Source organism: Emys orbicularis, chromosome 3 (genome assembly GCF_028017835.1).
Source record: "Emys orbicularis isolate rEmyOrb1 chromosome 3, rEmyOrb1.hap1, whole genome shotgun sequence".
Lineage (NCBI taxonomy): Eukaryota > Metazoa > Chordata > Testudines > Emydidae > Emys > Emys orbicularis.
Genome location: NC_088685.1, coordinates 195,676,028 through 195,695,402, shown reverse-complemented (window position 1 = coordinate 195,695,402; position 19,375 = coordinate 195,676,028). Strand labels below are relative to the sequence as shown.

Genomic DNA, 19,375 nt, shown 5'->3' with positions numbered 1-19,375 from the left:
GACTTTTCCTCTCCATTACTTCAGTGGAACTGAGAAGTTAAGATGATTTTACAGGAAACTCCAAAAAGGTTTAAGAACCTACTAAATTATATCTGAAGAAACATGGAACTATGCTATGCCTATGGATAATATATAGAAGAAAAAACGGGCAGATACAAGATAAAACTAAAATCTCTTACATCTGGTATTCCCTATTCATGCATGCAAATTTATAGACAGACTTCCAAAATTAGGTCCAAGCAAATATTTTTTTGCACATAACTTATTTGTGCAACCAGGCAGGCATATGCAAAATCAGATATCTGCATGTGCATATGGCCAGTTCAATGTAAACTCAGCAGCTAGATAGCCCTGTATCACATGTTGTAACTTTAAATGTAAAGTTGTCATTGCAGTGCTTGAGATCTGCATTGTAGGCCACTTAATCCCTGGTGCAACTCTACTGAGTCACACCAGGGATTGTTTTGTTCCAGATGTCTAAGGAGCTCTATGGACATACATAGATCAATTTTCATCCCAACACACAGACATAAACCATATCCTGTGCGTTGTTTCTTTTAAATAGAAGTTACAACATAGTAACCCACATGCAGCTCTCAACATATACCCTACTCTATATAGTACATCCTACAGTTTCATTGTTTAATAGTAATAATGGGATAGACTTTTTAAAAACTAACCTTAGTTGTACACAGAGTTTTGAAATGGAAGGAAAAGAGGAATAAACCATATATATTTGCTAATCTCTTACATCGACTGTTGCTTGTGTCATGAGTCCTTTCCCTCCTTGGTCTGCAGCTTCGACTTGCAAAGGAAATGATCCAATCTTTCCTGTCACTGACACTGTATAAATCTGCCCTGTATTTTCATCAATATCAAATTCATTGGTTTGATGATTCACCAAACTGTATAGCAGAAACCCGTTATCTCCTGAATCTGGGTCTGTGGCCTGGATTCAGAAAAGAAAAAGCAACAATAATGTAGCGGAGCAGTACTCAGCCTCTGGCTTTTGGACTGTAAACTGCTCTTGAAAGCCTGTGGGTTTCTCCCCAATTGGTATTTATAAAATCCTGGCATCCTGGGACTGGTCTGTATAATTTTTAAATGCATAGACCTGTACCTCCCTTCCATTAACACAAGTGAAAAGGGGGCAGAAACCATCAGAATCAGGTTGATGGAAGGGGGAAATAATGGCTCTATGAAATGCATCCTAGTGAGCCCGCTGAAGATTCTACAGCTACTAGAGTCAAGGGGGCAGCACTCGGGTTGAAAGGAGCAGGGATGGTGGAGCAGCTGCATTCTGCAACACAGGGCCGGCTCAAACTTTTTTGCCGACCCAGGCAAAAAAGAAGAGCGCCACCCTGCCGTAACACCCCCCCCAGTGCTGCGCCGCCGACCCCCCCCCAGCGCCGTGCCGCCGCCCCCCCGCCCCCAGTGCCTCGCCAGGCCACCCAAACCCCTGCCCTCCCCCCCAAGCACCGCGCCAGCCAAACCCCCAGTGCGCCGCGCCACGCTGGTCCGGGCTGGGTTGGGTCGCCCAAACCCCCGGAGTGCCGCTCCGCGCCGGCCAAACCCCGCCCCCCCCCCCCAGCGCTGCGCCGGGCTGGGCCGCCCAAACCCCCGGAGCGCCACGCCGCGCCGGCCAATCCCCCACCCCAGGCTGGGCCGGGCCGCCCAAACCCCCGGAGCGCCGCGCCGGCCAAACCCTCCCAGCGCCGGGCTGGGCCGCCCAAACCCCCGCCCCGAGCGCCAGGTCGCCCAAACCCCCAAGTGCCTCGCCGGACCGCCGAACCCCCGCCCCTCCCCCCAGTGCCTCGCCGGGCCGCCCAAACCCCCGCCCTCCCCCCCCAGCGCCGCGCCAGCCAAACTCCCGCCCGAGCGCCGGGCCGGGCCGCCCAAACCCCCGGAGTGCCGCGCCGGCCAACCCTCCGCCCCCCCCCCCAGCGCCGGGCCGGGCCGCGCCGGCCAAACCCCCAGAGCACCGCGCCGGCCAAACCCCCCCAGCGCCTGGCCGGGCCGCCCAAACCCTCGCCACCCCCCCAGCGCTGCGCCGCGCCATGCCACGCCACCGAAGCAAAAAAAAAAACAACCCTCGAGCGCCGCCCTGCCAAACAAAAACAAAAACAAAAACACAGTGAGCTCCCCCCACCACCCCAACATTGGCCGCCCCTTATAAGGTGCCGCCCCAAGCATGTGCTTGGTCGGCTGGTGCCTGGAGCTGGCCCTGCTGCAACACATTCCCCATTGGGCCTGGTGGATAATTGAGCAGATATCAGTGGTTTGGCCTGAAAAAGAGCTCTATGTAAGCTCAAAAGCTTGTCTCTTTTACTGTCTTTTACCAACCAAAGTTTGTCCAATAAAAGATATTACCTCACTCTCCTTGTGTCTCAGATATCAATGGGGAAGTTACTAGTGCTCTGTGCAGCATTAACTCCCATTCCAGTCAGATGCAGGGGGAGAGTCAATGGCAAAATGACTCCAGAGGGAGCCACAGGACTTGGGAAGTCATAGCAGTGAATCTCCACAGGACTGCAGTTTTCCTTCCTCACAGACCTCTATATCTATGGGGAATGGGTTTGGAGGGAGTGTCCTCTGCATTTGGCCACTCCAAGTCCCTCTCCTTAAGAAGCCTCAAGGAAATTCCCTGAGATGAACCTTGCAGAGTTTCATGAGCCCTCTGTCTCCCTCCTGAATGACTTAGCACTATTTTAGTAATATGATTTCAAGAGCATTGTGAAGGGTCTGCCCACAGTCAGGGCCGGCTCTAACTTTTTTGCCGCCCCAAGCAAAAATAAAGAGTGCCGCCCTCCATAGCACCGCCATAACACACCCCCCTCAGCACCGCGCTGCGCTGCCACCCCCCCCCCGCGCGGAGCGCCGCACCACCGAACCCCCCCCAGCGGCGCGCCGCCAACCCTCCCCAGCCCCCCGCGGAGTGCTGCGCCGCCGAACATGTCAGCCCCCCGCGGAGCGCCGCCGACCCCCCCCCCCCACCGAACCCCCCCAGCCCCCCGCGGAGCACCGCCGAACCCCCCCCAGCCCCCTGCAGAGCGCCGCGCCGCCAAACCCCCCCAGTTCCCCGCGGAGCGCTGCGGTGCCGAACACACCAGCCCCCCGCGGAGCACCGCCGAACCCCCCTGCCGAACTCCCCAGCCCCCCGCGGAGCGCTGCCGAACACCCCCCCCCGCGGAGCGCCGCGCCGCTGAACCCTCCCGCCGCCATACACACCTCCCGTGGAGTGCCGCCGAACTCCCCCGCCGAACCCCCCAGCCCCCCGCGGAGCGCCGCGGAGCGCCGCTGAACACCCCCCCCACCGCGGAGCGCCGCGCCACCGAACCCTCCCGCCGCCATACACACATCCCGCCGAGCGCCGCTAAACACCCCCACCGCCGAGCCGCGCTGCCGAACACCCCCCCCCCGGAGCACCGCTGCCGAATTCCCCCCCCCCCAGCCGCCAAAACAAAAACAACCCACCCCACCCCCAGCGCCGCCCGACCGAACCCCCCCACCCAAAAAACAAAAAACCCTGAGCACCCCCCGCCACCCCAAGATTGGCTGCCCCTTACCAGGTGCCGCCCCAAGCACGTGCTTGGTCGGCTGGTGCCTGGAGCCGGCCCTGCCCACAGTGGCAATTAAACGCTGTTAGTGGGCTGGTTTATAAACCCAGTTTACTAACAGCTCCTGCTATTATTATTCAAGGGCCTCATCTTGCACCATTGAAGTCAGTGGGAGTTTTCTCACTGACTTTAGTGGCAATAGGATTGGGCCTTAAACACAGTTAACCTGGTCTGTGCAGGGTAGGCATAATGGGCCAGATTCTTGTTTACGATCCAGCCCCTTTTATGCTATTCAAGCAGTGTAAAAGCGGCTGCATTCTGACTGTAACTGGCCAGCACCAGCTCTTGGATCCATGCCTACCCTCTGGATGGGATTATGTCGAGCCTCAGTTGGTGTAGTGTTCTTTAGGTACCATACACCAGTGGCATAAGTTAGAGCAGGCCCCTTAGGCTGCTCCAGTTCACGCCAAGGCTGGGGCAGGCACAAACCAGCTCACAGCACCAGGGAACTATAACAAGCTCCCTGATGTCCCCCATCATTCACTGAGCAGATCTCAGATGCAGGGCAGAAGATGACCCAACATTTTAAAAACATGTTTAAAAATGGCTCCACTAACCCAATTTAATGGCCAGTGTGAATGGAGCCCAAGTCTTTCAAAAGCCTTCAGATACTCAGGAAGGGCAGAAATATACTCTACCTGAACTTTAACAACTGGGAATTTGTACGGCACTGAGTTCAAGATCCGAACAGAGTAGGAGCTGTTCAAAAATGCTGGCTTTTCATTTACATCTTGCACTAAGATTGTTAGTCTTGCCACATTTTGAGAAAACAGACCTTTAAAAAATAAATACATTAATTTAATTAAATCCTGTATCATGCAGAACATATAACTGAAGCTACAAACATGTCTCTCCATTAACCCCAAGCATTGCTTTCAGATGTGAAGGCAGGCAGCTTTAAGACAAAGGCTATGCTGAATGGGGGTGAGGAGGGGTGGCACAGAACAAAAAAGTCCCCAGAAGAACTCTGGCGGACTCAACTAGAATTCCTCTGGGAGCTCTGGGTGGCACATGCTGGAGTGATGCAGTGTGACAGGATGCAGCATGTTAGCCAGGACAGACAGGAGCTGGGGCCGTAGACCTATGCCATTTGGGAAGTCCAGTGCCAACAGCTGCGTTCCCATCTGTGGCTGTGGTGAACCCCTGTGAAGGAGTGCAAGGTTGAGGGAAGGCTCTTTGCTCTCTGTTGCCTGCATAGTGCCCACACAATCTGGCCCTCAGCTTTAAATCTTTCACTACAGCTTTGTCATTTAAAGCAATTCACATTTTCTGTTTCTAAATTTAGTGCAAATATAGAATGCACAAGAAGTGTCCTGTGCGTAACACCCTCCAATTCAAACTGCAATGTCCTTCAAAGGAAAAAATATACCTGAATACTGGACCTGTGTGACAGACGAGGGACTTTCATTTGCTTCAACTGTAATTGTATACTGAGAAATTTCCTCATAGTTCAAGTTAATTGCCGTTTTTAGCTGTCCACTTTTTGTATTCAGTATAAAATGGTCTGAAAGGGAAAATGTGCACTTTTCAGTAATATACCGGTAGTTACCCTTTTCATTTGTATCCTTCACACCTCTTCTATCTGTGTTGCTCTTGTAATACTACTGTACTGCCTCAGTTCTTGGGGACTGAATGCTAGTGTATTTCAATACTAATACAGGAGTGGCAAAAGTACCAAAACCTCAACAAACTTTCAACCAGAAGTAGGTCACCAGCTGTGCTTTTTATGACTTCACACATTGCTTGTTAATACGTCTGTATTTCCTATACAAAAAGAGCAAAATGTGCACTTTCAATCTAGATGACTTATTCCAGTCCAGGGTCTCTCAAACCTTTTCCATAGTGTGATGACATCTTAAGAGAGATCTTGATTTGTCACCTCACCTCTCCTCCTATTTGCAAGTGTGTGGACTACTATGCTTCCCATTCATGATTGCATAACATTCCTCAGGCAACTATAGCAATTGCTTACATGGAAGAGTAATATTTGGTAAGCGTGGCGTGTGTTTTTATAGCTGTCTTTTAGTAACATTTACCAGCTGGAAACAAGAAGGAATGACAGAACATGTGACCAGCCAGCTTTCCACCAGCAATGCTCCGCTGACCACCATTGTTTTAGATTAGGGAAGTCACACGGAAGAAGAAAGACTATAACATCTCCATGAGAGAGAAAGCCAAGTGAGCCGCTCACTGTAAGACCCGCCCCCACTGATTCTCTATCTTGAATCTCCTCAAAGTCCTTTCCCTGAACAGACAGACTTCTTACATTTAAAGGTGCAGTATACAGAAGACAGAATGTTAGTTATGTGCGCTGCACCTGTCTTTCTACTTGATTTGCATTTTTTTACTCAGATTTTCATTATTCCAAGTTTTTAGACATAGGGGGCCATATTCCCAAATGTTGTAAATGTAGGTGTAAGTTGCACACCAGTAAATTGGTGTGAGTGCAAGCTGATGTAATAGAAAAGCAACTGGCAAACAACAAGGTACTTACTTACCCCTTCCTATTAGTTGTTTCTCCTGAGACCCTTCCCCCTTTTGCTCTTTCAGCATGTAAATTACACCCACGTAAACCCACTTGGCAACATGGAATTTATACCACCACCTAGGTTCACTTCTGAACTTGGCCAAATAAAACCAGTGATGTCTTATACCAAAGAGATATAGTAAGAAATCATGTCACTCTCCATACCTACATTATATTCCATCGTCATTATTCTCACTCAGTTTCACTGCTAAATAGAATATGATCTCCCACCCAGAGCTAGTTTATAGTGCTATATTTGCCTACTTTAGGGTGTAAGAAGAAGCTGTACTCACCACGCTCATTACCAGATACAATTTTGTAATCAATTGGTCTCCCTAAGGCTTCCATCACAGCAAAAGTGTAAACTAAATGTGCAGCTCCTGTGTCTTCCATCACAGTTATGCTAACAGAAAAAAGACGACAGACTGTGATGATAGATTTTACTGGCACAAATACCAATAGCTGATTTGTTGGCAGTGCATGTTGTTGAACCTTTGAGACTTGGGAGAAGGTGTTCTTGATGGAAGATCCTTGGCTATGGACCTTTTTCCCCTCTGGAGGGTGCCTACTGGAGTATGCTGGCCTTCAAAGAGCAGTGCAAGGCTCATCTTTTTGGCCAAGCATTCATTTGACTTTGGGTCAAGGCTAGGGAAGATTTTTCCATTTGGTGGTGGGTGGTTGATAGGGGGTTGATGCCCAGTATGTGTAGGACCAATTGCATTTAGAGCCCACAACAATATGCCAGTAATAATTATTGACATAAAATCAATACATTTTTATACCAAAATACTGTTCGATGGTGTGCATGAGAAAGGGGGAAAAGAAGGGTGATCTTTACTCTGATTGGGTGAGTTTGGAGAACAAGTGCATTTTATAAGCTGAAGAATAAGGCAATAAAAATGTAAAACATGGTTCCAAACATCAGATGCACAAAACAATTAGACTAGGGACATTTTCTGGCTTTGTTATTTAAAATTAATTGTTTGTTGCTTCCCACACGAAGAAAAATGGAATTTCCATCTTTGGAAATACTACCCCCAATACTTTTAACGAATTCAGTGGCAATGTGGTCTCAGCTACAAGGAGAATTCAAAACAATGACACTCATGTAATTGAATATAAAAACCCTCACCTGATGTCAGTCTGATTAAACTGTGGGACAAACGGGCGATTGTCAAGCACATTGAGTTTAATCAAGGCTGTGCTATTTAATGGAGGAGAACCTCGATCTTTAGCTATTATTCTCAAAGGGATCTCTCCAGGTTTGGATAGGTTTCCAATTGTTATTATTTTCCCCTCATTTATATCCTCAATCAGGAAGAACTGGCTGAAGCTAAAATCCGGCAGGATATAGTATTCAATAAGAGCATTTTCCCCCTGCAATAGCAAGAACACATTAGTAGAATTTCAGAGAGAGAAGTGGGAGAAGACTATTATTAAGCACAGGAGATCGGTATTCTATGCTCTGCCAGAACTGTGCCTGTAAAACAGGGATAAAAATTAATCTTTACTTGCCACAGATGTTGAGAAGCTTTCTTTGTTAATGTTTGTAAAGGATTTTGATATCTTCACTCACAGTGAATTAGGCACAATTATTTCCACTTATAAAGCCTCATCTGCCAAATTAAAATGGCTGAACATCAGGCTCTCTGGGTTTGAACCAAAGCCTACTGAAGACAATAGGAGTATTTCCACTGACTTCAGCGGGCTTCAGATCAGGCACCAAGTGTTCAAACTATCACATAGGAAGAGAGAAATGATTTAAGTGTTTTGTATTGAATACCTCCCAAGCACCAAGAAGAGAGAGCAGAAAAAATCCCAAATTGCACTTTCAACTGCCTCTTTAATTCAGAAACACATCCCTGAGACAGGATTTGGTGGTCTCAGTCCAGTTTTCAGTGGCTGGGAGTCCATATGACCTAACCACCCCTTCCACAACTGGTGGTGATTGACACACTTCTAGGCAATCTTCACAGAGGGGCCAAGTCTGAATGGACATGAAGACTGAACTACTCTCTCCTTCCCACTCCCTTGGTCAGGAGAGTGTGGGAGAAGATTGCATTGTCAACTCCCTTGTTCCTGTTCTGTCCATTAAGAGAGTCTCCCCAGCTGTCAACCCAGTATCTTTCATGAGCATTAAATTCACACTGAGAGTTAAAAAGTATTTATAAAGAAAAGAAGAAAAGAAATGAGAAGGAACATAGCAAAACAGAGCTTTTAGTTTTATTATAGCAGTAAATTAGAGCTGGAGATACATAGTTTGACCAGATCTGTACCCCATCAAATAGAGAGGCAACAGCCACTGATATTTCTTTTGATGGCACTTCTGGAAGTTCCCTCTCCTGAAAGGGGTATGTTCAGAAATGTTGTTGCTATGCTGAGCTGGCAGACTGGCCAATGCCAATCAGTGTGCACAGTGATAAGTGCACTAGAAATGCATAGATGAAATGCAACTATTCATAGAAGTATTACTCTCAGGACTGGTGTTCCTGGGAGTTACAACACAGTGAACAGTAGTCGGGTATGCAGTGTAAAATATTTTGAGGATACTTGTGGAGAGTGTGCCCTTGTAGCCAAGAAGGCTAACGGCATATTGGGCTGCATTAGTAGGAGCATTGCCAGCAGATCAAGGGAAGTGATTATTTCCCTCTATTCGGCACTGCTGAGGCCACATCTGGAGTATTGCATCCAGTTTTGGGCTCCCCACTACAGAAAGGATGTGGACAAATTGGAGAGAGTCCAGCAGAGGGCAATGAAAATGATCAGGGGGCTGGGGCACATGACTTATGAGGAGAGGCTGAGGGAACTGGGCTTATTTAGTCTGCAGAAGAGAAGAGTGAGGGGGAATTTGATAGCAGCCTTCAACTACCTGAAGGGGGTTTCAAAGAGGATGGAGCTAGGCTGTTCTTAGTGGTGGCAGATGACCGAACAAGGAGCAATGGTCTCAAGTTGCAGTGAGGGAGGTCTAGGTTGGATATTAGGAAAAACTATTTCACTAGGAGGGTGGTGAAGCACTGGAATGGGTTACCTAGGGAAGTAGTGGAATCTCCATCCTTAGAGGTTTTTAAGGCCTGGCTTGACAAAGCCCTGGCTGGGATGATTTAGTTGGGGTTGGTCCTGCTTTGAGCTGGGGGTTGGACTAGATGACCTCCCGAGGTCTCTTCCAGCCCTAATCTTCTATGATTCTATGAGAATCTGGTGAGTACATAGCCCATATTCAGTATTTTTCACTTTTCTATTACCTTCCATCTGAGGAATCCAAATAACTTTACAAACACAAATTAATTAAGCCGCACAACACTATATATTGCACAACCTATATATTGCAAAGGAGGAAACTAAAGTACAGCTCAATGAAATAACTTGCCCAAAATCACAGAGTGAGTCAGTGTCAGAAAAAGAACTCTGGAGTCCTGATTCCCCATTTTGGATGGAGAAAATCTTACAACAGTCTTAAAATTAAAAACTAACAGTCACCTGATCTTTGTCTGTGGCTTTCACAGTAATGACGTGAGCTGCTACAGGATTGATCATGTTTATTGCCACATTATAGGAGTCCTGAGTGAATTCTGGAGCGTTATCATTTATATCAGCCACTACAACAGTGACAGTAGTATTGGCCTGGAAAACAAAATTATGTTTAGAATATTTAAGATGACTCATTTATCCTTGCTTGCAACAGTAAACACAAATTAGAATCCAAAGAATCCTGTAGTATAATATTAGCATAGCTTTAATTTCTTTATTCACTTCACAGAATTCTAAGATCTACACAGGAAATGAATATGAGAAGAGGCAACACATTTACAGGAGCTGTTGGGTTCTACAATGTGAAAGGTCTATAGCATTCTGAGTAAATAAGATATGACATGACGTGATGTGTGGGGACAGCATACCATACCTCAGATGCTAGGTGAGGATGAGGGAAAGGGAAAGTGTTGATATTTTGTTAATGTTTATATTATAGCATTTCAAAATTAAAAATAGATACTATAGAAATGGAAAGATTTGCTGCAAATTAATTTTCACTGATTTGGAGATCAGTATTGGTGGTTTGAAAAATATTAGTGTAATTACTATGCTAATTAATAGCAACATCAAGCAATCCTCTTCCCCAGCAGAGGTTGGTTGGGAAATAATGTAGGGCCAGATTCTGACATTCATCCCCATGGGACTAGTTGTGGCATAAGATACTGCTCATCAATTATGAATACAGGTGGCAGAATCTGACCCATAACATGAATATGCCAGGGGTTCTCAGACTTTTGTACTGGTGACCCCTTTCACACAGAAAGCCTCTGAGTGCGACCCCCCTTACACATTAAAAACACTTTTGTATCTATTTAACACCATTATAAATGCTGGAGGCAAAGCGGGGCTTGGGGTGGAGGCTGCCAGCTCGCGACCCCCCCATGTAATAACTTCGCGACCCTCTGAGGGGTCCAGACCCCCAGTTTGAGAACCCCTGGAATATGTGGACAGCCCCTTTCTGTGCTGCTATAAACAGGTGTACCTTATAATAACTATTAAAACCAGGGCCGGCTCCAGGCACCAGCCCACCACGCTTGTGCTTGGGGCGGCACCTGGAGGGGGGTGGCACGGCACTCCGGCCGCCGGGGAGAGCGGGGCCACGGCCGGGCTCGCCGCCCTCCCCCCGGCGCTCTGGCCGCCCTCCCCCCGGCCGCCGGGGGGAGAGCGGCGAGCCCCGGCCGGGGCTCACCGCCCTCTCGCCGCCCTGCCCCCTGCGCTCTGGCCGCCGGGGGGGAGCCGAGCCCAGGCCGGGGCTCGCCGCCCTGCCCCCGGCGCTCTGGCCGCCGGGGGGAGAGCCGAGCCCCGGCCGAGGCTCACCGCCCTCCTCCCAGGGCTCCGGCCACCCTCCCCCCCGGCACCCTCCCCCCGGGGCTCCGGCCGCCCTCCCCCCCCCCCCCCCCGCTGGGGGGGGGGGAGGCGGCCGGAGGCTTTTTTGCCTGGGGCGGCAAAAAAGCCAGAGCCGGCCCTGATTAAAACATTTGAGCCAATGCTAAGCTCTGATTCTCCTCCCACTTAACACTGTGAAATCAGGAGTAACTCCATTCAAGTCACTCCACTTACACTGGTCACAAGTCAGTATAAGAGGAGAATCTGTCCCTTTGGCCACATTCACCCTCCAGATATTCTGATTAATAGATTCCAAGGCCACACTGTGATCATCTAGTCTGTCCTCCTGTATAATACAGACCATAGAACTTCCCCAAAATAATTCCTAGAGCAGATCTTTTAGAAACATATCAATCTTTATTTAAAAATCACCAGTGATGGGCTGGTAATTCCTTATTCAAAGTCAAAGGCTTTCATGGCCCCTCATATTTACTATAAAGGTAAAAAATGTACCAATGATAAATTAGAAGTTTATACCATTTGGGTGTGCTTTGAGAAGTTGACCTAGAATGCTTAACCTTGAAAGACAAGAGTGTGCGGTGAGTGGGAGCTTCTTTGCTTAAGATCATAACATTTTCAATGCCTCAGAGTCCCACCAACTGCTTTAGCACTGGAGCAGCTCCACTAGTCTTTGTTGTGGGGTGAGCACTACCAGCTATGTTGTCTAGACCTGCTTTGAGCGGTAAATGTTCCCATTTATTATAAAAATGCTCTCTTACCTGATAGAAAGGGGCAGATTTATTGTTGCATGCGTTCACTGTAAGGATGTATCTATTCAAAGTTTCATAGTCTGGAGAATTCTTTATCTTAATGTTCCCATGTACTTCATCTATTTCAAATATATTTCCACCACCATCTACAGTACATTCAAGGAAACATTATACATTAACACTGTCTGAGAGGCAGGTAGCTGGCAACACTCTCCAGTCAGCTGTTAACATCTTTCTTGCTCTGAAAGCAATCCTCTGTTTCACACAATCAAAGTAATGCAGTAGAAAAGGTAAAGATACAAATTAAACAAATAATGTGAGTGAAATGAGTATCTGTGATGGGAACCAAGAGAACGGGTCAACAGACACTGCTCAATGAAGGGTTAAATAGCTCCATGCTTAAAGATACCTAAAGTGAGGACAATAAATGGCAACTGCTGTTGGACAATTCATACCAATATATTGCACACCTTGGGCCAAATCCTGAAAAAAACTAGCTATTCTGGGCCAGTGCAGCTCAGTGGATCTGGAGGGGAAAAAGAGGGCTATCAGCCACCATTATAGTTCCCTGACCTTCAGCTTGATAGTCACTGTTCAGTCTCAAGAAATAACTTAAAGCCTCAGTGTTGCTCCAAGTTTGCTGACTGCAACAGCTTCCAAGGGCCATTACCACAGCCAGGAATTGCTGGGGTGCAGCAGTGCTCCAGACATGCCTCTTTCCCTGTCACGCTCCTAATGCTTTCAACCTTTTTTGCACTGCTGGAGCAGTAGTGACCCGAGTCTATTCTCATCCCATTTAGTTAAGAAGGAGCAGCTTTGACTCTAAATTGATTCTAAATCCAGGCAGGTGAGTGATGCATACACCTGGAGAGGAGATGATTATTATTTTTGAAAACCAAAACATGCTACAGAAAAATCTCAGTGACTTTCAGAAAGATTTATTCAACACAGACAAACTGAAGTCTGGTTAGGAACTTGAAAACAGAACAGTTTTGCAGTTGATCTAGCCATGGTGCTGCTATATTAGAGGAAACTTTGCTGCGGTTTTTACTGCTTTTTTTTGCCCATCCTTGTTCAAAGCCATAGCAGGAACTTTGTGCATATAGGAAATAAAGAGACAATATGAAAAAATAAGCTGAATACATGTACACTCGTTCTCCCAACATGGGGGGAAAAAAACTATCATCAGGACTGATTCTCTTGTGGCATCATTTATACCTTTTCAAAGTTAGTGTAAAATGCTCAGAATCCACAAGTGTGATTAGAGAATTCTGGTTTGGTAGCATTTGACACCCCTTCTGCACAAGTAGGAATGCCAAGGTTCTAGCCAGGGGAGAAGGGGAGAATCAGGCCTCAATCCTTTCCTCAACGCACAGAAGCTGACACACCATGTATTAAAATGTTCTTTCTACCAAAACAAATCATGTTGATTAAAGTTTATGTGGCAGATCAGTTAAGAGTTTTCAGAATAGAAGAGAGGGTTTTTTCAGGTGGATGAAAGGTTATTTTTAATGGCAGTTAGTAGTATGATTTAAAAGTGAGCAAAGTTTCGATCCATCAACAGTCATGGAAGTTGCTACTCAATCAGTTTGAGCATTGTAAAAAGACAGTACAGTTGTAGATTGGTAATATATATATTTGGATTAAATAGTAAGGAGCTACAAGACACTAAATATAATGCTATTGATGCTCACAGGAGAGTGGACATTATGAATCAAAATTAGATAGTTCCATAAGAGAATCGCTTGTTACCTATGAGATTATACAGAACAAAGGCATTATCTCCCTCATCTCTGTCTGTTGCAGTGACTTTTCCAACAATGAATCCTACAGGTGCATTTTCCGTAACACTGAGCGTATTCACTGGGTCAAACACTGGTGGGCAGTCATTAATGTCAATGATGTTTATGATGACGGTGCAATAACCCCTTTTCTTCTCAGGGATCCCATTGTCTTCAGCAGATATTACAACCTATAAATAACACAAATATAGCTACTGGGTCAATTGCATAATGGGAAGAGCTTTTTGATTTTTTAAAATTTAAAACCAACATTTCAAGTTCACCTTAAAGACAATGCATGAAATCTGTCTGAGAAATTGAAACCTTTTCTCATTCAAATGTTCCTATATATAAAATATTATTATTATTAAATGAACCTATTAGTTAATTAGCTTTTGGTGGAAGAGAAAACAGAAGTGACACATGTGGCAACAAAAAATTGCATGGATTGATTTTGAGCTCTTTTATCTCTAAGGCCCTGATCCTGCAAAGATCTGAGCACATGCTTAACCTTATGCACATGGGCAGTCCCAGCACATGAAGTCAAAGTTACTTACATGCTTAAATCTTTACAGAGTGGGGCCTAAGATCCTTGCCCCGTACTTTATGTTGTTAGTAATTATTACGTACAATCAGTGTTTGACTTGAATAGATATTATGTAAAGTCGCATATCTTTTTAAATGATACGTAAAATGTTCAAACCCATCTGAACCAAAACAAAACAAAAATCTCACTGATTACCCTGGGTTTAAATCAAGAAATCTGAATAGGGAAAAACTGGAAGTGGCAGTTTAAAGCAAACCTGGTACTTTGTAGGTCCCTCTTCATAATCAACAGGAACAGTGGAGTAAAGAATCCCAGTAGCTTCATCTATCCTGAATTTCTGTATATCTCCACTCAGAATGCCGTATGTGAGAAAACCGTTTCTACCTGTATCATTATCTTGAGCCTTCATCTGAATGATTTGGGTAGAAGTTGAATTCTGTCAATACAGAACAGAGGAAAATGGTCAAAGATGTTTTGATTAGTTGCCTTTTCCTGTTTTAAATATGAATAATTGCTAGAGCAAAGTTTGTGGCTTTGTTTTAAGGAGAAACTCAACAGCCTCTGCCCCCACCTTTTTTAAATTAAAGGAACACTGTCAACTTAAGAATCACACTGCTGTCTGAATATTGTTTATCCAGCAATCTTACTTGTAACTGAAAAATAAATATATAAAATATTTTTATGTAATTTCAGCTTTTTTACTGTTTTTTTTTATTCCTTTGACAGCACATTGTGCACAGTCAATTTCATTCTTTCAGTTAAGTTCTGATCCGAAGCCAATGGGAGGTTCCTAGTTAGTCAGTTCCCTCTTTGTGAGTCTTTCACACAGAAATATGGCAGACAATTGTATTCTTTTGGGGGGAGGTTGGAAAATGTGATTGTAACCCCCACCCTACTCCCAAACTGGCAGGTGGGTCAGTGGCAGGTGTAGTAGCTAAATATACTTTTAACTCAATTTTGGAAATTGACTAGGTTTCAAATTGGCTGTGTCCTTAGAGGGAATCAGTATGGGCCAGCTGTTAATCTTAGACGCAAAGCTTGCATCACAGCATATATCAAAATAGCCTTGATGTGCTTTATTTTATTTTTTTTATAGCTGGACGCTGAAAGGTACTGAGATGTTATTTAAAAAAAGCAAATCTCTAGTTGAAATATTGAGCTGGATTCATTTTCAGAATTAAAATGTGGCTTCCTTGGCAGGCAAAAAGGAGTTTAGTGACAGACTAAATCAGAAATCTGGCTTGCTTGGAACGCCGCTGTTAGTTTATGAGCAAGAGAAATCATAATGGATAGTGCTGGAGAAAGCAGAGGGGAAAGAGCTATTTTAAAGGAGTCTTCCTCCTTATTCACTGCAGGAAGCAGAGAAAAGTCAAAGCAAGTATCTGCGGCCCAACCGTGTTCCCTAAATAGGTTGAGAAGGTGCAAGAGCAAGCTCTAAGGGCAAACCCATATGCAAGAAGGGTTTGATGTTTTCTTTGAGTGGAGTCCCGTTAGTGAAAGATCATTGTTTCCTCAATGTGTTTATGTTTCCATGTACTTCTCTTTATGTGCTGGAGTTTTCAGTTTCAAATATATTATCACATGTCAAGACAACATTTTGAGTCTTTTCCCTCATTGGATGTTTACTAGCACATTAGCATTCAGCACAAAGGACAACATTTCATTGTTTGGGGGATAACATTTTCTCACCTCTTGTAGTGTTGCTTCAAGCAAAGAGGATGGGAAAACAGGAGGGAAATCATTTTCATCAATGACTGTCACTTGCACAGACGTTTGACTGTAGATGTTGGGCTCAGATGAATCTATTGCTTGCACGATAAAGAGGATTGGAAACTCTTCTACTGTCAGGTTCTTTGTTGTTCTTATTATGCCACTAAACTGATCAATACTAAAGTAACCTAATAAAGAAAGAAAACACAGATTACACTATGTACCATTTTCTCAACTTTTGAAACTATCCTAGAGATACAGGTCTTATTATGCAAACCATCATATACAATTCACTTGTTATACTGCCTTCCAAAAAGAACACTTAGGGCCTGTCAAGACAAACAGGTAGTGCATGGCATGCTGGGCTGTAAATCAACAGCTCCATATTGTGCTGTGCACTAACTGTCCATGTGGACCCTGGTACTGCAGACTAAAAGTTCTCTAGTGCGCTTTGATCTACTTCACTTTGAAACAGGAAGTCAGCATGTCCTAGGAAACTTTTAGTGCACAGTAGCAGGATGCACATGGCCAATTAGTGCATGGCAGACCACAGCAGATTGATACCCAAGTTTGCTGAGCACTAATGGCTCATCTAGACAAGGTCTAAGGGTGAAATATGGATTTATATAGATATCAAGAATATCCAAAATTATCACAATTAATGACAACAAACAATTTGGAAGGCATAGTCAACCTTGCGCTTGAAGGCTTAAACCCTTCTTTATTAGAGCTCACGATGAGACTTAATGTGGGAGACAAATTACCCCAAATCTGCTTTGCAAGGTTCTTACACCTTCCTTGAAAGCATCTGGTGCTGGCCACTACCTGAGACAGGATACTTGACTACATGAACCACTAATCTGATCCAGTGTGGCAATTTCTATGTTCCTATGAACTCCTGGTCCCATTGAAGTAAACGGGAGTTTTGCCACTGAGTTCAACAGGGCTAGGATTTCACTCTAAATGCTTTATAAAAAGAGAAACAAACACAGAGAACGAGAGAGAGAGAAACATCCACAACAAAAAACGGGGAGGGAATCAGCAGAGTATTTTGATGGGTTGTGGAGGAACTTCTTTATCACAAACCTACCTTTATTCAGTGACTTCATATAAACAGCTTACCCTTTTCATTGCCTGATATAATGCTGTATATTACAGGGCTCTTATACAGCACACTGATCTGTACTACGAACGTCCCTGGTAATGCTTTCTCACTCAGAGCATCAGGCTGGTAGACATCTGCAGAGAACACTGGGAATGAAGTGTTGATGGGGGCAATCATCACTGACACCTGGGAGGAAAAACCCAACAGTAATGTTACTAGGTTTTCAATGCAAACAGATTTTCTTTTGTCATTTTGCAGTGGTAAAATAGTCTAGTAACATGTCAATGATTAAAAAACACAGCAACAGCTGACATTGTTATATGTTGTTTGACATGTTAATCTCTTGAAAGTAATTTGAGTAAGCGAGGTACCAGCCTGATGAATAATTTAGTTCACCAATATGATTTTTCTAATTATATAGAGGGATTTCAATTAATCAGATAATAAAGCGCGCATCAGATAGTTCAGTTGGCTAAACAGCTCAAGGAAAGGGGTATTGATTTGTGTGATAGGACTTCTAACAAACTCTTCCACTGCAATTTGTAGAGCATGAGGAGAGACTTAAAAATATAAATATTTTAGAATATATTAGTTATTTTAAGATAATTATACTTTATTTTATGAAAAAATGGCTACAAATTATGTACAGACAGTGCCTACTGGCTGATCATCTTTACCTGGGGTTTAGGTTTAAACTCCATCAGTTTTTATTAGGTGGGGGCATGCCATGTATGTATATAATGGCATTATAATATTTGCAGTATTTTCGATCCCACTCCTCATGCATGCAATAACATGGTTGGCTTTTCTGACTGCTGCTATGCATTAAGCACAGGTTATCATTGAACTCTCCCCATAGATGCTTAGGTCTTTTTTCCAGTGTGGTGACATTCCATTTAGAACAAAGCAACTTGGTGAATAAACTGTGTGAGCACTGGCTAAGGCAATATTGTTCAGTACCTTGACAGAGGTTGAAAGAGGTGGAAGACCTGAGTCTGTTGCAGTGACCATCAAAGAATACTGCACAGTGGTAGTTTGTTTCACTGTGTCTCTTGTCAAAATGATCTGTCCCATGGTACTTGAAATCTTAAAAAGGCCTTCAAAATTCCCACCTACGGCAAGAGAAATATGGCTATAGGAAACTTCCAACGGAGCCAACCTGTTCTATCCCAGATCCCCAAGTGAAAACAGAAAGTGGTAAAAGTGGATGGGAGGGGGAGGCAAGGGAAAGGTGGAGTAACACAGTAAGGGGTTTGCGAATGGGCAGGCCTCCATGGCACCACTACATCCCCAAATCACAATGACATCAGAATATTTGCATCATAATGGACCAATGGGCTTTCTGCCACCTTGCTTCTACATAGACCCAGCCCTGCCTTCTGGAGAGCAGCAGAGAGAATGGGAAAACCCTCTGGGGCCTCACACTCCTACAAAGGCAGGCAACCAAGGAGAGGGGCAATTCATAGATGAGCTAAGTATTATGATTATTTCCCATCATCTGAGGAAGTTGTAAGGGTTGGTTTTTCTTTCTGTTAAAGGGAGGGGACTAATAATGCAAGATAGATGGGTGGTTGGAGAAAGTCTCTATGGAAGGAAGGTAGAAATAATTAAGTAAGTAAGTAAGTAAACTATTAAAATCAGAGACAGTGCACCCAGGATCACCTATTCAAAAGAGAAGTGGGTGGTGTGACAGACATGAAGGTTGCACGTGGGTCTATGGCTCGATAGGGTATTTTAAAAATGATAATTAAAATGGAAAGTTTAAATGATTCAGAGGTATTAAGTGATGCATACTGAGATGAAGGTCCAGCAATTAGGGCACTAGCTTAGGACTTCAGGGACTTGAATTTAAGTCCCTGCTCTGCCACAGGCTTCCTGTATGACCCTGGGTAAGTAGCTTAAGCCCAGATCCTCAAGGATGTTTAGGCACCAAAGATGCCAAAACCTTTGTAGAAGTGTGTGTATGGGGGGAGAGGGAAGGCCAAAGTGCCTCCTCCCTCTCAGTGGAGGCTGGTGCTCTGGCAGTGAGCCAGCTGCCCTATCTTCTGGTGCCACAGCAGCCCCTGATGGGCAAAAGGTGTAACTGCAGCGCCTCTCTGGCAGAATCTATTATTCTGCGGGCAGGGAGGGGGAGGAGCGGGAATCTGTGCGGGACATTAATTCTGTGCTTATATTTCTTTTGTTAAAAAGTGGAGGGCTGTAGCCCCCGGGTTTCCAGCGCTAGTGTTGAGCACCTACCTCCCACTGATCTCAGTGGGACTTAGGCATCTAAATATCTTTGAGGATCTAGGTCCTAGTCTCTCTGTGACTTGGCTCATTCTCTGTAAAATGGAGATAATAGCACTTCCCTACCTTACAGGGATGCTGGGAAGATAAATACATTAAAAATTGTGAGGTACTCAGATACTATGGTGATGGGGGCCTTATAAGTACCATAGTTACAGTTATCTTATGGAATCAC

At 44.9% G+C, this 19,375-nt stretch overlaps 1 protein-coding gene across 1 annotated transcript in view; it reads right to left on the bottom strand.

Annotated features, from left to right (window-relative positions):
* Positions 1-19,375, bottom strand: part of LOC135876312 (protocadherin Fat 4-like) — a 77,905-nt gene that overhangs the window by 17,426 nt on the left and 41,104 nt on the right. Inside the window, exons 24-35 of the mRNA XM_065401491.1 lie at positions 17,875-18,026; positions 16,932-17,100; positions 15,789-15,997; positions 14,356-14,535; positions 13,524-13,743; positions 11,781-11,917; positions 9,622-9,765; positions 7,277-7,521; positions 6,438-6,547; positions 4,987-5,121; positions 4,256-4,392; positions 752-949 (exon numbers count right to left, since the gene is read on the bottom strand). Coding sequence (XP_065257563.1) covers positions 752-949; positions 4,256-4,392; positions 4,987-5,121; positions 6,438-6,547; positions 7,277-7,521; positions 9,622-9,765; positions 11,781-11,917; positions 13,524-13,743; positions 14,356-14,535; positions 15,789-15,997; positions 16,932-17,100; positions 17,875-18,026 — 2,036 coding nt within the window. The remainder of the gene's footprint in view (positions 1-751; positions 950-4,255; positions 4,393-4,986; positions 5,122-6,437; positions 6,548-7,276; positions 7,522-9,621; positions 9,766-11,780; positions 11,918-13,523; positions 13,744-14,355; positions 14,536-15,788; positions 15,998-16,931; positions 17,101-17,874; positions 18,027-19,375) is intronic.